Source organism: Scomber scombrus, chromosome 14 (assembly GCF_963691925.1).
Source record: "Scomber scombrus chromosome 14, fScoSco1.1, whole genome shotgun sequence".
NCBI classification, from domain to species: Eukaryota; Metazoa; Chordata; class Actinopteri; order Scombriformes; family Scombridae; genus Scomber; species Scomber scombrus.
This window is the reverse complement of record NC_084983.1, coordinates 26,081,706-26,093,628: the sequence shown is the minus strand read 5'-3', so window position 1 is coordinate 26,093,628 and position 11,923 is coordinate 26,081,706. Positions and strand designations below refer to the sequence as shown.

The following is an 11,923-nucleotide window of genomic DNA, read 5'->3' as shown; positions in this document are numbered from 1 at the left end:
AAAAAGTTGATTGTTGTTGTTTGTAATCTGAATCACCCAAATGGACATCTTAAATAGCCAAACATTTTGAATACAGCTGTCAAGGTTACAAAGGATATAAATAAAGATCTCTTCATTCTTATGCAAAACAGTTTTTAGTTAAAGAAAAAAAGATCATTATGAAGTTTGACACAGTAGTCGTGATTCAAAATCCACTTAAGATCACGACTGACCTTTCATGCTCAACCTTCTGGCATTGTTTAATGTTACCTGACTATAATGACATGTTAGGCCTCACATTAAGAACTGGTTTTCATCATTCTCCCCGTCTATTGACAGGTTGCGTAGTGATGGCTGGGCTTGCTGCGTTGTGTCTCCTGCTTCTGCAGACTGGAGCTCTTGGGTTTGAAATACTTGGAGGTGGTGTGACCCACCAGAAGATCACAGAGAGAGCAATTTTAAATGCCACTGTGCAGGTGTGCCGTGCTGTGGCCACTGCTGAGGGCAAAGACTTTGCTTTTCCTGTAAGGTTTAAATCAACTTTCCAAATGACCAGTGCTTGTATTATAATTAATAGTGATTTGACACTGCAATAAAAGTGTGTGTGTGTGTGTGTGTGTGTGTGTGTGTGTGTGTGTGTGTGTGTGTGTGTGGTTGTGTGTGTGTGTGTGTGTGTGTGTGTGTGTGTGTGTGTGTGTGTGTGTGTGTGTGTGTGTGTGTGTGTGTGTGTGTAGCCACAACCTTTTACAGCTGAATCTGTTGCTTTTGCCTGTGAATCGTCAAACTCCAGGAGTTTCCTGCAGACCATCAGGTTGATCCAAAAAAAGAACAAACGAGTAGACCTACGACATGTACTCGACGCGTCCTTTCACTTTGATGATGAGAATTTTGCAGGAGGACGGGACATAATCACAGCAGGATTATCAGCTGTCAAAGCCAGCAACCAGCTAGAAAACTTTGAGGCAGCAAGAGAAAAGCTTGGAGAAATCCTACACCCTTTACAGGTATTTTTTGTCTTTGCTTGTGGGTCTTTTTTTTAACAATTTCTTGCACAAATGTTATACTTCAAAACTCTTCACACAACAAGTGTTTTCATGGCTTTGAAAAAATATGCTGCAACAAACAGCACGACAATCGACTTCAATGAGACAGTTTGACAATTTATTTTGAAATTGCATGTACAGTACCTCTATATTTAAGTTTACAACATTATATGAAAGGGAACAACTTTGAGGTGTAATAAATAAAAGAGTTCAATCACTCAATCAATATATACTTTATTGTCCCTGAAGGGAAATTTGTCCTGGACTCTGAGTGCTGAGACAGCTGCCGCCATAGTTAAAAAAAACAAAGAAAGTAAAAGTAAAGTTGCACATTTGCACAGCCATTATGCAATTCCGTGACAGAATTGCACATTTGCACAATAATAACTGATGTAATGCTACCTATTGCCTCAATATACATATATATAGATGTATATATATAATTCATGCAAATGTTGCAAATGTTGTCTTTGCATCGTCAATTCATCCTGTCAGTCCAACAGAAAGGGCATGGAGAAAAACTTTCAAAAGCTGCATATTGATGTGTAGAGAAAAGTAAAGAGCTGTGAAAACGTGGTCTTGATATTTAAAGATACAGCTTCTCTTGATGTACATGCAATTGTTAACATACAAATGTTGTAAATATCTATCTTGTTTCCTCAATCTGAAGGATTTCTACAGCCACAGTAACTGGGTGGAACTGGGGAATGAAAGCCCAAACTCCAATCTGTTCAAATCAGGCACCAACATTGGTAACATGGCAGGTAAAGAGATCATATAATGTCAGTGTGTGTTCAGTTGTGTAAACAAAACAAAAGAAATAGAGTTGAGGAATGCAAATGATGTGATTACAGAGATAGTTTCACAGAACAAAATATTTCCAGTTAACTTGTGGGTTCACTCTCGAACAGATGAAACCAGAGCGACCTGTCGCAACTGTGATGGAGACGACTGCACGAACAACATTTTGGAGGATATCCTACGGGACAAAATACTTACTTCAGGATATTTCAGTGCTGTGCCACTATTGTCGAGCAAACCGCTGGGTAAGTGCTTCCATTCATTCATATTTTAAAATGATTGCCACAGCAATAAATTCAGGTTTTCACATTAAACATTTTTTTGTTCTGTTTCTAATGCTGAACAGGAAAATGCAGCCATGGGGGTACATTTGATCGGACAACAAACACAGAGCCCAGAGGTGGGATCAACAAAGACAATCCACAATCAGACCATGGGCATCTCCACAATAAAGCAGTAAATGTGGCGATAGCTGCAACCACAGAGATACTTGAGGACATTCGAGGGGCTGCTGGTGACAGATCATTCCTCCAGTATGAAACCCACTCTGCACATTTCATCTATGTACTGTCAAATGACATTTTTTTTCAACTCTTTCTCTGCATTCTTGTCGTTCTCTCTCAGGATGATGGGAATCATCAAAGGTAGGGCTCTTTGTTTTGCGATTGACACAACAGGAAGCATGAGTGATGACATTGCGGCAGTGAGGACCGTCACTTCCAACATAATCAACAGCAAAGTGGGAACACAAGATGAGCCCTCTGTTTACATTCTGGTACCTTTCAATGACCCAGGTAGGATCTTAAAGCCCCAGACACAACTTCACAATCCTGGCTATATTTTTTCTATGGATGAAAAGTTTATGAATTCTTCTTTCTGTTTAAAAACAGATTTTTATACGTTGTTATTTTCTATATACTTATCAGTATTTTAAAAAACATCTTTCTTTCTCCACCTGAACCCCAGAGTTCGGGCCACTGATAAGGACTACAGACCCAACAGTCTTCAAGAATGCTATTAATTCACTAACAGCAACTGGTGGAGGAGATGCGCCTGAACTGAGTCTTTCAGGACTTCAGGTGCTGTGATGTGTGTGTGTCTCCTTCAAATTCTGTCCGGCAAAAACTACCGTATCATTGCTGTCTTGTTTTCCTCATACAGCTGGCTTTAACTGGTGCGCCACCTAATTCGGAGATCTTTGTCTTCACGGATGCGCCTGCTAAAGACACACATCTGAAAAGCACAGTGCTGGCACTCATAGAGCGGAAAAAGACAGTGGTGAGTGGCTGCTGTATAAAAACAATGTATAAATGTAAAATAAAACATGATGAACAATTGATGTAATAACTGTGTGAAATAACCAGGCGGGGAGTTCCGGTCCTCTGAAATGATGCCAACGCGGAAGTAACTTAAAACTGCATTCTATCAAAAGGCCACCAGGGGGCGACCGTTTTGGTGTCAAAAGGACTTCCGTCTCTATACAAGTCAATGGAGAATTCACCAACTTCTCACTTGATTTCTAACTTCAGTAAACGTTTTCAAAATGTGTTTATGGTCTCAATCGCTAGTTTAAAGCCTTCTTCAAAGCAGTATGATGTTCATTTGTGAAATTTCGGCCTCCCTGATTTTATATTTGACGATAAAGCAGGGTATGCATTAGGGCGTGGCTACGTCGTGATTGACAGGTTGATTGGTTCACAGGTTCAGGAGGGCGCCTCATGCTCCTCCTGATGCCCATATAAGTAGAATCAGTGGGGGTTTTTTACCCAGCATGCACCGGAAATTTTCAAGATGGCGCTGCTCAGATCCGATACTATTCGCTTCCAAGCAGCAGTCCACAAACCAATGGGTGACGTCACGGATGTTACGTCCATTTTATATACAGTCTATGGAAATAACTGAAAAAGAAAATAAAAACTCACAATGTAAACACCTGATGGAATGAGACAGACATGCTAGGAGCTCTGTGAGATGCTTGATGGGAACATAAGCATTAGCAGCACATTTCATAGCATTACATCCAATAGTTGTTGAGAAATTTCACTCACAGCCACAAATCTGAACCTCATGGTGGTGCTAAAGGAATCTCCAGAGTCAGTAGGATTCATCCTCTGGGGACTCTGAATGTTATTAAAAAATGTCCTGCTAATCAAGTAGACATTTCAAAAAGGTAAGTAAATAGGAAAGGAAAAGTCATTAGGATTATCCCATCAATATCTGTACCTAGTGTTACAGAGAAGGACTAATAAAAAACAATAAACATTTTTAAAATATTTTTCCGAGGGTTAATCATCAACTGTTATATATGTTAATGATACTTTATTATTCATAACCAATCTGTGTAGGCTTTATGTCTAAAATCACCATTCATCTCTTTTCTTGCCAGGTGACTTTCCTGATAACGAATGTACTGTCGTCTCGTCGTCGAAGACAGATTGGTAACAACCAACAACAAAGTCGCACTCGAATGGTGGCGTCAGCTGTGCAGCTGTACAGAGACTTGGCTCAGGCTTCAGGGGGTCAGGCTATTGAAGTGACGAAGAGTGAACTGCCTAATGTCACCAGTATCATAACAGAGTCCTCCAGCTCCTCTCTGGTATTACTAAAAGTCTCTTACTGGTCATCACCAATTATTTTTGTGAATAAAATTAAAAGAAAAAAAAAAATCAGCTGTGTCACCAGTTTCGTGTAATCTCGTAGGTGACCCTTCTGCAGGCTGCCAGAAACCCGGGAAAGGCCGAAAATTTCACTTTTACAGTTGATGCGACAGTAAAAAACCTCACAATTTACATCACTGGGACAGCTGTCAGCTTTACTCTAATCAGTCCTTCAGGTAACTCTTTGGTGCAATCCTTTAAAGGCAGTATTGCAGTTAATGAGCAAAGTACAGTAAAAATATTACATCAGTTTTGTGTATTGGCAGAAGGCCGGACTAGTATTTTAAAACTACGTTATGCAAGATTTGAAAGTTTTCCAATTTTGGTTCATCTGGTATTACACAGTGGTAGACAACAATAAAGCTACTACTACAACTAATGGTCTTATAAATGAATTGCTAGAAGTTAAACTCTTGACCTCTGTGTGCTTCATTACTTGACCTTGTTTTTAGGTAACACGACAGAACCATCAACCATTGGAGCGGGAAACTTCCAGACTCTGCAGCTTACAACACAAGCGGGACAGTGGGAAATGAGAATGGTGTCAACAAATCCCTATACTCTGAAGGTCGTAGGTGAGAGCCAGGCGGGGAGTTCCGGTCCTCTGAAATGATGCCAACGCGGAAGTAACTTAAAACTGCATTCTATCAAAAGGCCACCAGGGGGCGACCGTTTTGGTGTCAAAAGGACTTCCGTCTCTATACAAGTCAATGGAGAATTCACCAACTTCTCACTTGATTTCTAACCTCAGTAAACGTTTTCAAAATGTGTTTATGGTCTCAATCGCTAGTTTAAAGCCTTCTTCAATGCAGTATGATGTTCATTTGGGACATTTTGGCCTCCCTGATTTTATATTTGACGATAAAGCAGGGTATGCATTAGGGCGTGGCTACGTCGTGATTGACAGGTTGATTGGTTCACAGGTTCAGGAGGGCGCCTCTTGCTTCTCCTGATGCCCATATAAATAGAATCCCTGTTTTTATTTTACCCGGCATGCACCTGAAATGTTCAAGATGGCGCTGCTCAGATCCAATACTATTCACTTCTAAGCAGCAGTCCACAAACCAATGGGTGACGTCACGGATGTTACGTCCATTTTATATACAGTTTATGGTGAGAACTCAGTTATTATTAGTTGTCAGAAGAATTCAACAGCAGTATGTCTTTTTACAGACTTTGCTTTCAGTTGTTTTCATTGGAACTATCTTCTGCTAAAGGAAACGCTTGTAAAAGGATTGTAATGTTGATTGGTGGGATGATGGTTTATACTAATTCAGTGTTTGGAAGCTCCCTTGTGTATATGGCATCTTCGGCTGATTTTTTTCTTGCAAATTTTCATTTGCAGGTCAGAGTGCCATTGACTTCCTGTTTGACTTTTTGGAGGTATCTCAGGGCCCATTTGGAGGTTTTGATGTCGTAGACAATCGCCCCAGAGCTGGTAAGGGAATACAAATGATATGATATTCTGAAGTACCATAATCAATTTAGATGTACTTAAATGCATAATCTCTTTTTCTGGAGGTGTTAATGGTAGCCTGCAGGTGACTGTAACTGGGAGCGACTCCGCCACAGTGACAGAGGTCACTCTGGTCGAATCATCAGGATCAGCAGAGGTGAACGGCAGTGTGGAGGCTCAGGGTGATCGAAACTTCTTAGTACATTTTGACAGGATACCATCACAGGAGTTTGTGGTGCTTGTTAAGGGGCAGAACAGCAATAGTTCCTCCAGAGCATCCTCAGTGCTCTTCCAAAGGCAGTCCCCCACCAGCATCAGAGCTTCTACTGTGACTGTTACTACTGTAAGTAAAACACTATAACACATTTTTAAAAACATATGATATGCCTTTTAAGATAGGTTTTGCTACCATGATCTTTTAATTAGACAACTAATACTGACTTCTTTCTGTTTTCCTCCATATTTAGCCTGATTCAAGCAATGTCTTAGTCCCAGGAAAATCATTGTCAGTGCCCTTCTCTGTGACAACCAGTGGTGCAGGAGGAACCTTCAGCATCCAAGCTACCAATGACCAAGGTTTTACCTCATCTTCCCCGTCCAGTTTAGTCCTGGAAACTGGAGGTAGTGCTAACGGAACAGTGAACCTTACCGCACCTGTTAACACCGCATCTGGTACTGACGTCACCCTGACCATTGAGGCCCAGGCTCCTGGAGGCGGAGACACCAACTATGTTGTCTTGCGTTTCACTGTTCTTAAAACGGTAACTCCCCATTTGAGAAAGAAAATCACATTTGAATAAATGTTAAGGCAATTAATAATTATTTTAGCTCATTAAAGGCAACATATGCTTTTCGTGATTTTCCGTTATTTTTACTACTACTACTACTACTCTACTGAAGTGTAATTTAATAGGTAGATTCTTGATGTGTTGATGAAGAAGGAAACTACCGCTGACACGTCTCAGTTCTGACATGTCCAATCTGAGAGAGTCCTGGCCTGGAACTTCTCCTCTCTCCAATTCTTACAACACTATATATAGTTTCTTGTCTCCAAAAACTCCACCTTCTGAACAGATGGTCAGTCAAGAGACACAGCCCTGACCCCTTATTTATGACTAGCCTTAAACAAATGGTCAGTCTGGAGAAATAGTCTCTGGCCTGTCCTTTATGGCTAACTTTTAACCTTTAACCTAAGTAAACATCTACTTTTGGAAGATATACAAGACAAAGACATGATGTCTCAAGTTATCACAGGATAAGGGCAATCCGGACACTACACTACTACTACTGTTGAACCGCCCTTATGTCTGCTGAGACGCAGCCTTAAAGAGACAGGAGGTAAAACAGGCTGTTTCAGAGAGAGGCTGAATTGAGGGGCTGCATAATGAGCCGGTATAAAATAAATAAGGAGTTTTCAACTGTAAATCATGCAGATATTTCAGTAGTGCAAAAGAATATGGACTTGTAAATATGCATATGTCCACTTTAAATCCTTCATCAATGTTTATTGATAACTCACTGATGAAAAAACTAGCTGACTTTTTCTTCTTCTCATAGGTGACTGATTTCACTCAGCCAGAGTGTAAGCTGCTCAGCCTGCAGTCCAACTGCTCTACCAACTGTAGCGTAATGTGGGAGCTCTCTGTTCAGGTGACTGATGGGGCTGAAGGGACGGGTTTGGACCGTGTCAGCCTCAGACAGGGCAACGGATCCTTTAACACCAGCCTGTCTGCTGGCAACGTAACTATGGTGTCCTACCAAGCTTCTTGCTGCTCGCCTGATGTGGAGCTGGTGGTGGTGGATAAAGTGGGTAATGTAGGCACCTGTTTCTTCTCTGTGCGGGTAGCGACCACCAACAGTCCACAAACTACAACCGTCACTACAACCGTCACTACAACTACCCAGACACCATTGACTACGCCACCCGTTGGTTCTTCATCTACCAAAACTGTTCAGTCTTTTCTTTTTTCCCTTAGCGTCGCTATTCTAGGACTCCATTTACCAGACATTTGGATGCATTGAGTGTTCACATATTGGTGTGAGGAAGAGTTAAATTTAAAAGGGTCTTTTTGATTTGGAAAATCAACTGTTTAAACTCATCTGTCGCTTAATCTCATACGATACAACAGCCCAGCAATACATCCTATGAGGGGTTATAATCAGTTTTCATTTAAATCATTTTAGAGAGGTGTTGGTTCACTCTCATTCACTTTCATTCATTGGCTCTAATGTGTTGTTGAATTATACTGTCTGATAATCTTCTTCTCGTCTTTTTGAACTATTTGTAACGTTAACTACATACTTCATACTCTGTATAACAGGGTGTTTGAGGCTTTATTGAAAGCTTGATCCAAATACTATAATTAGACACAGGCTATATATAAACATTTTAATCTAATTTATACTTAAATAAATTATTATTCTTTTATATTTTGTGTGCTGCTGATATTAAGTTGTAGAATGACATTGTTGATTTATTAATAGGTTAAATTTCATTATTTTTTAAATCTTACATATATTTAAGGCTGTCTTTTTACACATATGATTACTATAAAAAATTAAGGATGACAAAATAAATGCTAAAAAAAAAAGGTGACGTCCATTGTGGTACTTTTGGGGTAAAATGTGCATGGGTACTTCGCAGTTTCACCAAAAGGTAACAACTAAATCAGATATCCACACAACTGGTGAGAAATGAACACCATTAAATAAACCTGTGTGTATGGTGTTGCATTGACTGAAAACCTGCAGCAACAGGTGACACAACACTCAAAATGACTTTCTTCTCCTGTTGTTTCGATGTCTTTCTGTAGGCAGATCATTAGAGCTCTCTCTAGTAGAGGAAGAGTGAGCATCCATGACTCATAAAAAAGTCTCTGCGATACTTCAGTATGTATGTGATGATTCAATCTCATCAGGTCAAGCAGGTGTTTGACCCCTGAACCCTGACTCCCACTTGAAATGTGAGCTTCTCTCATTGGTGGTGAGGCGGGGGCAAAAAAAAGGGAAAAGGGCAACTCCACAGTGTGTGCAGTTTGGGTTGTCAATCAATCAATCAATCTTTATTTGTATAGCGCCAAATCACAACAAAGTTATCTCAAGGCACTTTACACATAGAGCAGGTTCTAAACCGTACTCTTCAAGTTTTAATTTATAAAGAGACCCAATATTCCCACATGAGAAAGCATTTAGCGACAATGGCAAGAAAAAACTCCCTTTTAACAGGAAGAAACCTCAGGCAGAACCAGGCTCAAAGTGGGCGGCCATCTGCCTCGACCGGTTGGGGTAGAGGGGAGAGAGAGGAACAATAGGAGAGAGAGAGAAGCACATTGAAAATAAACATTGAAGCTAGAAGGTCCGGGACTGGAATCTGTCACCCGGACGTCTACAGGCCCAGATTGCCTGTGAGATGAGAAAGCACAGACAACTCCGGGGAAGAAGTGTAGGTTACTGAATGCATTAATAGTACATGAATGTTATTGGATATAGATGGATGGATAGAGAGAGAGAGAGAGGAGGAGAGAGGAGCTCAGTGCATCATGGAGGTAGGAGTCCCCCGGCAGTCTAAGCCTATAGCAGCATAAACTAGGAGCTTGCTAACTATAAGCTCTATCAAAAAGGAAAGTTTTAAGCCTACTCTTAAATGTAGAGAGGGTGTCTGCCCTCCGGACCGAATCTGGGAGATGGTTCCACAGGAGAGGTGCCTGAAAACTGAAGGCTCTGCCTCCCATTCTACTTTTAGAGATACTAGGTACCACAAGTAGGCCTGCGTTCTGGGAGCGCAGTGTTCTGGTAGGTACATAAGGTACTATGAGCTCTTTAAGGTATGATGGAGCCTGACCAGTAAGAGCTTTAAAAGTGAGGAGAAGGATTTTAAATTCTATTCTTGATTTTATGGGAAGCCAATGCAGTGAAGCTAAAATAGGAGTAATGTGATCTCTCTTTCTAGTTTTTGTCAGAACGCGTGCAGCTGCATTCTGGACCAGTTGGAGAGTCTTTAGAGACTTGTTAGGGCAGCCTGATAATAATGAATTACAATAATCCAGCCTAGAAGTAACAAATGCATGAATTAGTTTTTCAGCATCATTTTGAGACAGAATATGTCTGATTTTTGAAATGTTACGCAGATGAAAATAGGCAGACCTTGAAATTTGTTTTATGTGGGAATTAAAGGACAGATCCTGGTCAAATATAACTCCTAGGTTCCTTACAGTAGTACTGGAGGCCAAAGTAATGCCATCCAGAGTAGTTATATCATTGGATAATGTGTTTCTAAGGTGTTTAGGGCCAAGCACAATAACTTCAGTTTTTTCTGAGTTTAACAGCAGGAAGTTACAGGTCATCCAGGCCTTTATGTCCTTGATGCATGTTTGTAGTTTAGTTAACTGGTTGATTTCATTAGGCTTTATTGATAGATATAATTGAGTGTCATCTGCATAACAATGAAAATTTATTGAGTGTTTCCGAATAATATTTCCTAAAGGAAGCATATATAAGGAGAATAGTATTGGTCCAAGCACTGAACCCTGAGGAACACCGTGTTTTACTTTTGTTTGCATGGAGGATTTATCATTGACATTTACAAACTGAAATCTATCTGACAGATAGGATTTAAACCAATTTAATGCTGTTCCTTTAATACCAATTAAATGTTCAAGTCTCTTTAACAGGATTTGATGATCAATAGTATCGAAGGCAGCACTAAGATCTAACAGGACGAGGACAGAGAGAAGTCCATTGTCTGATGAAGTTAGGAGGTCATTTGTAACTTTTACCAGTGCAGTTTCTGTACTATGATGAGCTCTGAATCCAGACTGAAAATCCTCAAATAAGCTGTTATTATTTAGAAAGTTACACAGCTGATTAGCAACTGCTTTCTCGAGGATCTTAGAGAGAAAGGGGAGGTTCGATATGGGCCTATAGTTAGCTAGAACCTCTGAATCAAGAGTAGGCTTCTTAAGAAGTGGTTTAATGACAGCTACTTTAAAAGACTGTGGTACATATCCTGTCACTAAAGACAGATTGATCATATTTAATAAGGAAGTACTAACAGAGGGAAAGACTTCCTTAAGCAGCCTAGTTGGAATCGGGTCTAAGAGACAGGTTGATGGTTTAGAGGAAGTGATCATTGATCATTGTGCTGGATCAGATATCTCCACAGGGGGAACTGGTTTGTTAACCCATGCTTGTGAAAAATAACAAAAAGTACTTGACAGGCGGGTCACAGCCCACAACATATGAAAGAGATAGTAACACAATAGTAACACTACCAGACAATCTAACATGTGTAGTAATTACTAGATAATTACTAACAATGAACAATGTTGTATCTGCTAAAAGGGTACTTGATTGTTGACTATTATTTGCTAAAGATGATCAAATTTGAAGGCATTATGTTAAACGAAGAGGTGTATGTGATTCTGCATTAACTGAGTGAATAAGTACTTTAGGATAGTATAAAAAAACGCAATATATGTGATTATATATACCAATATTATTATTACTATAGAAAAAGAATGCAGTAGGAAAAGTAATTGGGTAATATTGAACTTGAAGAAATCTGTGATAAACATTGCTCACACAGCTAACAGCAGCTAACAGCAGCTGTGGGGAACTGAGGGGAAAAAACAGAACTCAAGGCCAAGCTTACAGACGCTTAGAGACCGAAACCTGCAAGCATAGAAATGAATGGAGCAGCCACAAAAGTTGGTTAGAGACGTCTTTAGGACAGGTGCCAAGAAAGTGAGATCATGTTGGGTTAGAAGAAGCCGGATTGGTTGAAACTCACTCCACAGTGGGAGGGGGTTGAAACTTTTTGCAGGGGTCAGCAATATAGACAGAATAAAAGAGACCCCAGTCATGCCTTCATCCTCCAGAGTAACTGTCAGGTGTGGTGTACTGTATCTCTGTATCTCTGTATCTCTGTATCTCTGTATCTCTGTATCTCTGTATCTCAGTGTGAGTGTTATCGCTGTATCCGCCTGTGA

General features: G+C 40.2%; 1 protein-coding gene across 1 annotated transcript; it reads left to right on the top strand.

Annotated features, from left to right (window-relative positions):
- Positions 1–329: 329 nt before the first annotated feature.
- Positions 330–11,923, top strand: LOC133993557 (von Willebrand factor A domain-containing protein 7-like). The gene is made up of 16 exons (XM_062432547.1): positions 330–503; positions 714–983; positions 1,693–1,786; positions 1,934–2,068; positions 2,170–2,356; positions 2,448–2,617; positions 2,790–2,902; positions 2,985–3,101; positions 4,210–4,419; positions 4,524–4,656; positions 4,933–5,055; positions 5,826–5,918; positions 6,002–6,279; positions 6,404–6,697; positions 7,494–7,778; positions 11,894–11,923. The coding sequence occupies exons 1-16, from the start codon at positions 330–332 to the stop codon at positions 11,921–11,923; spliced, it is 2,706 nt and encodes a 901-aa protein (XP_062288531.1).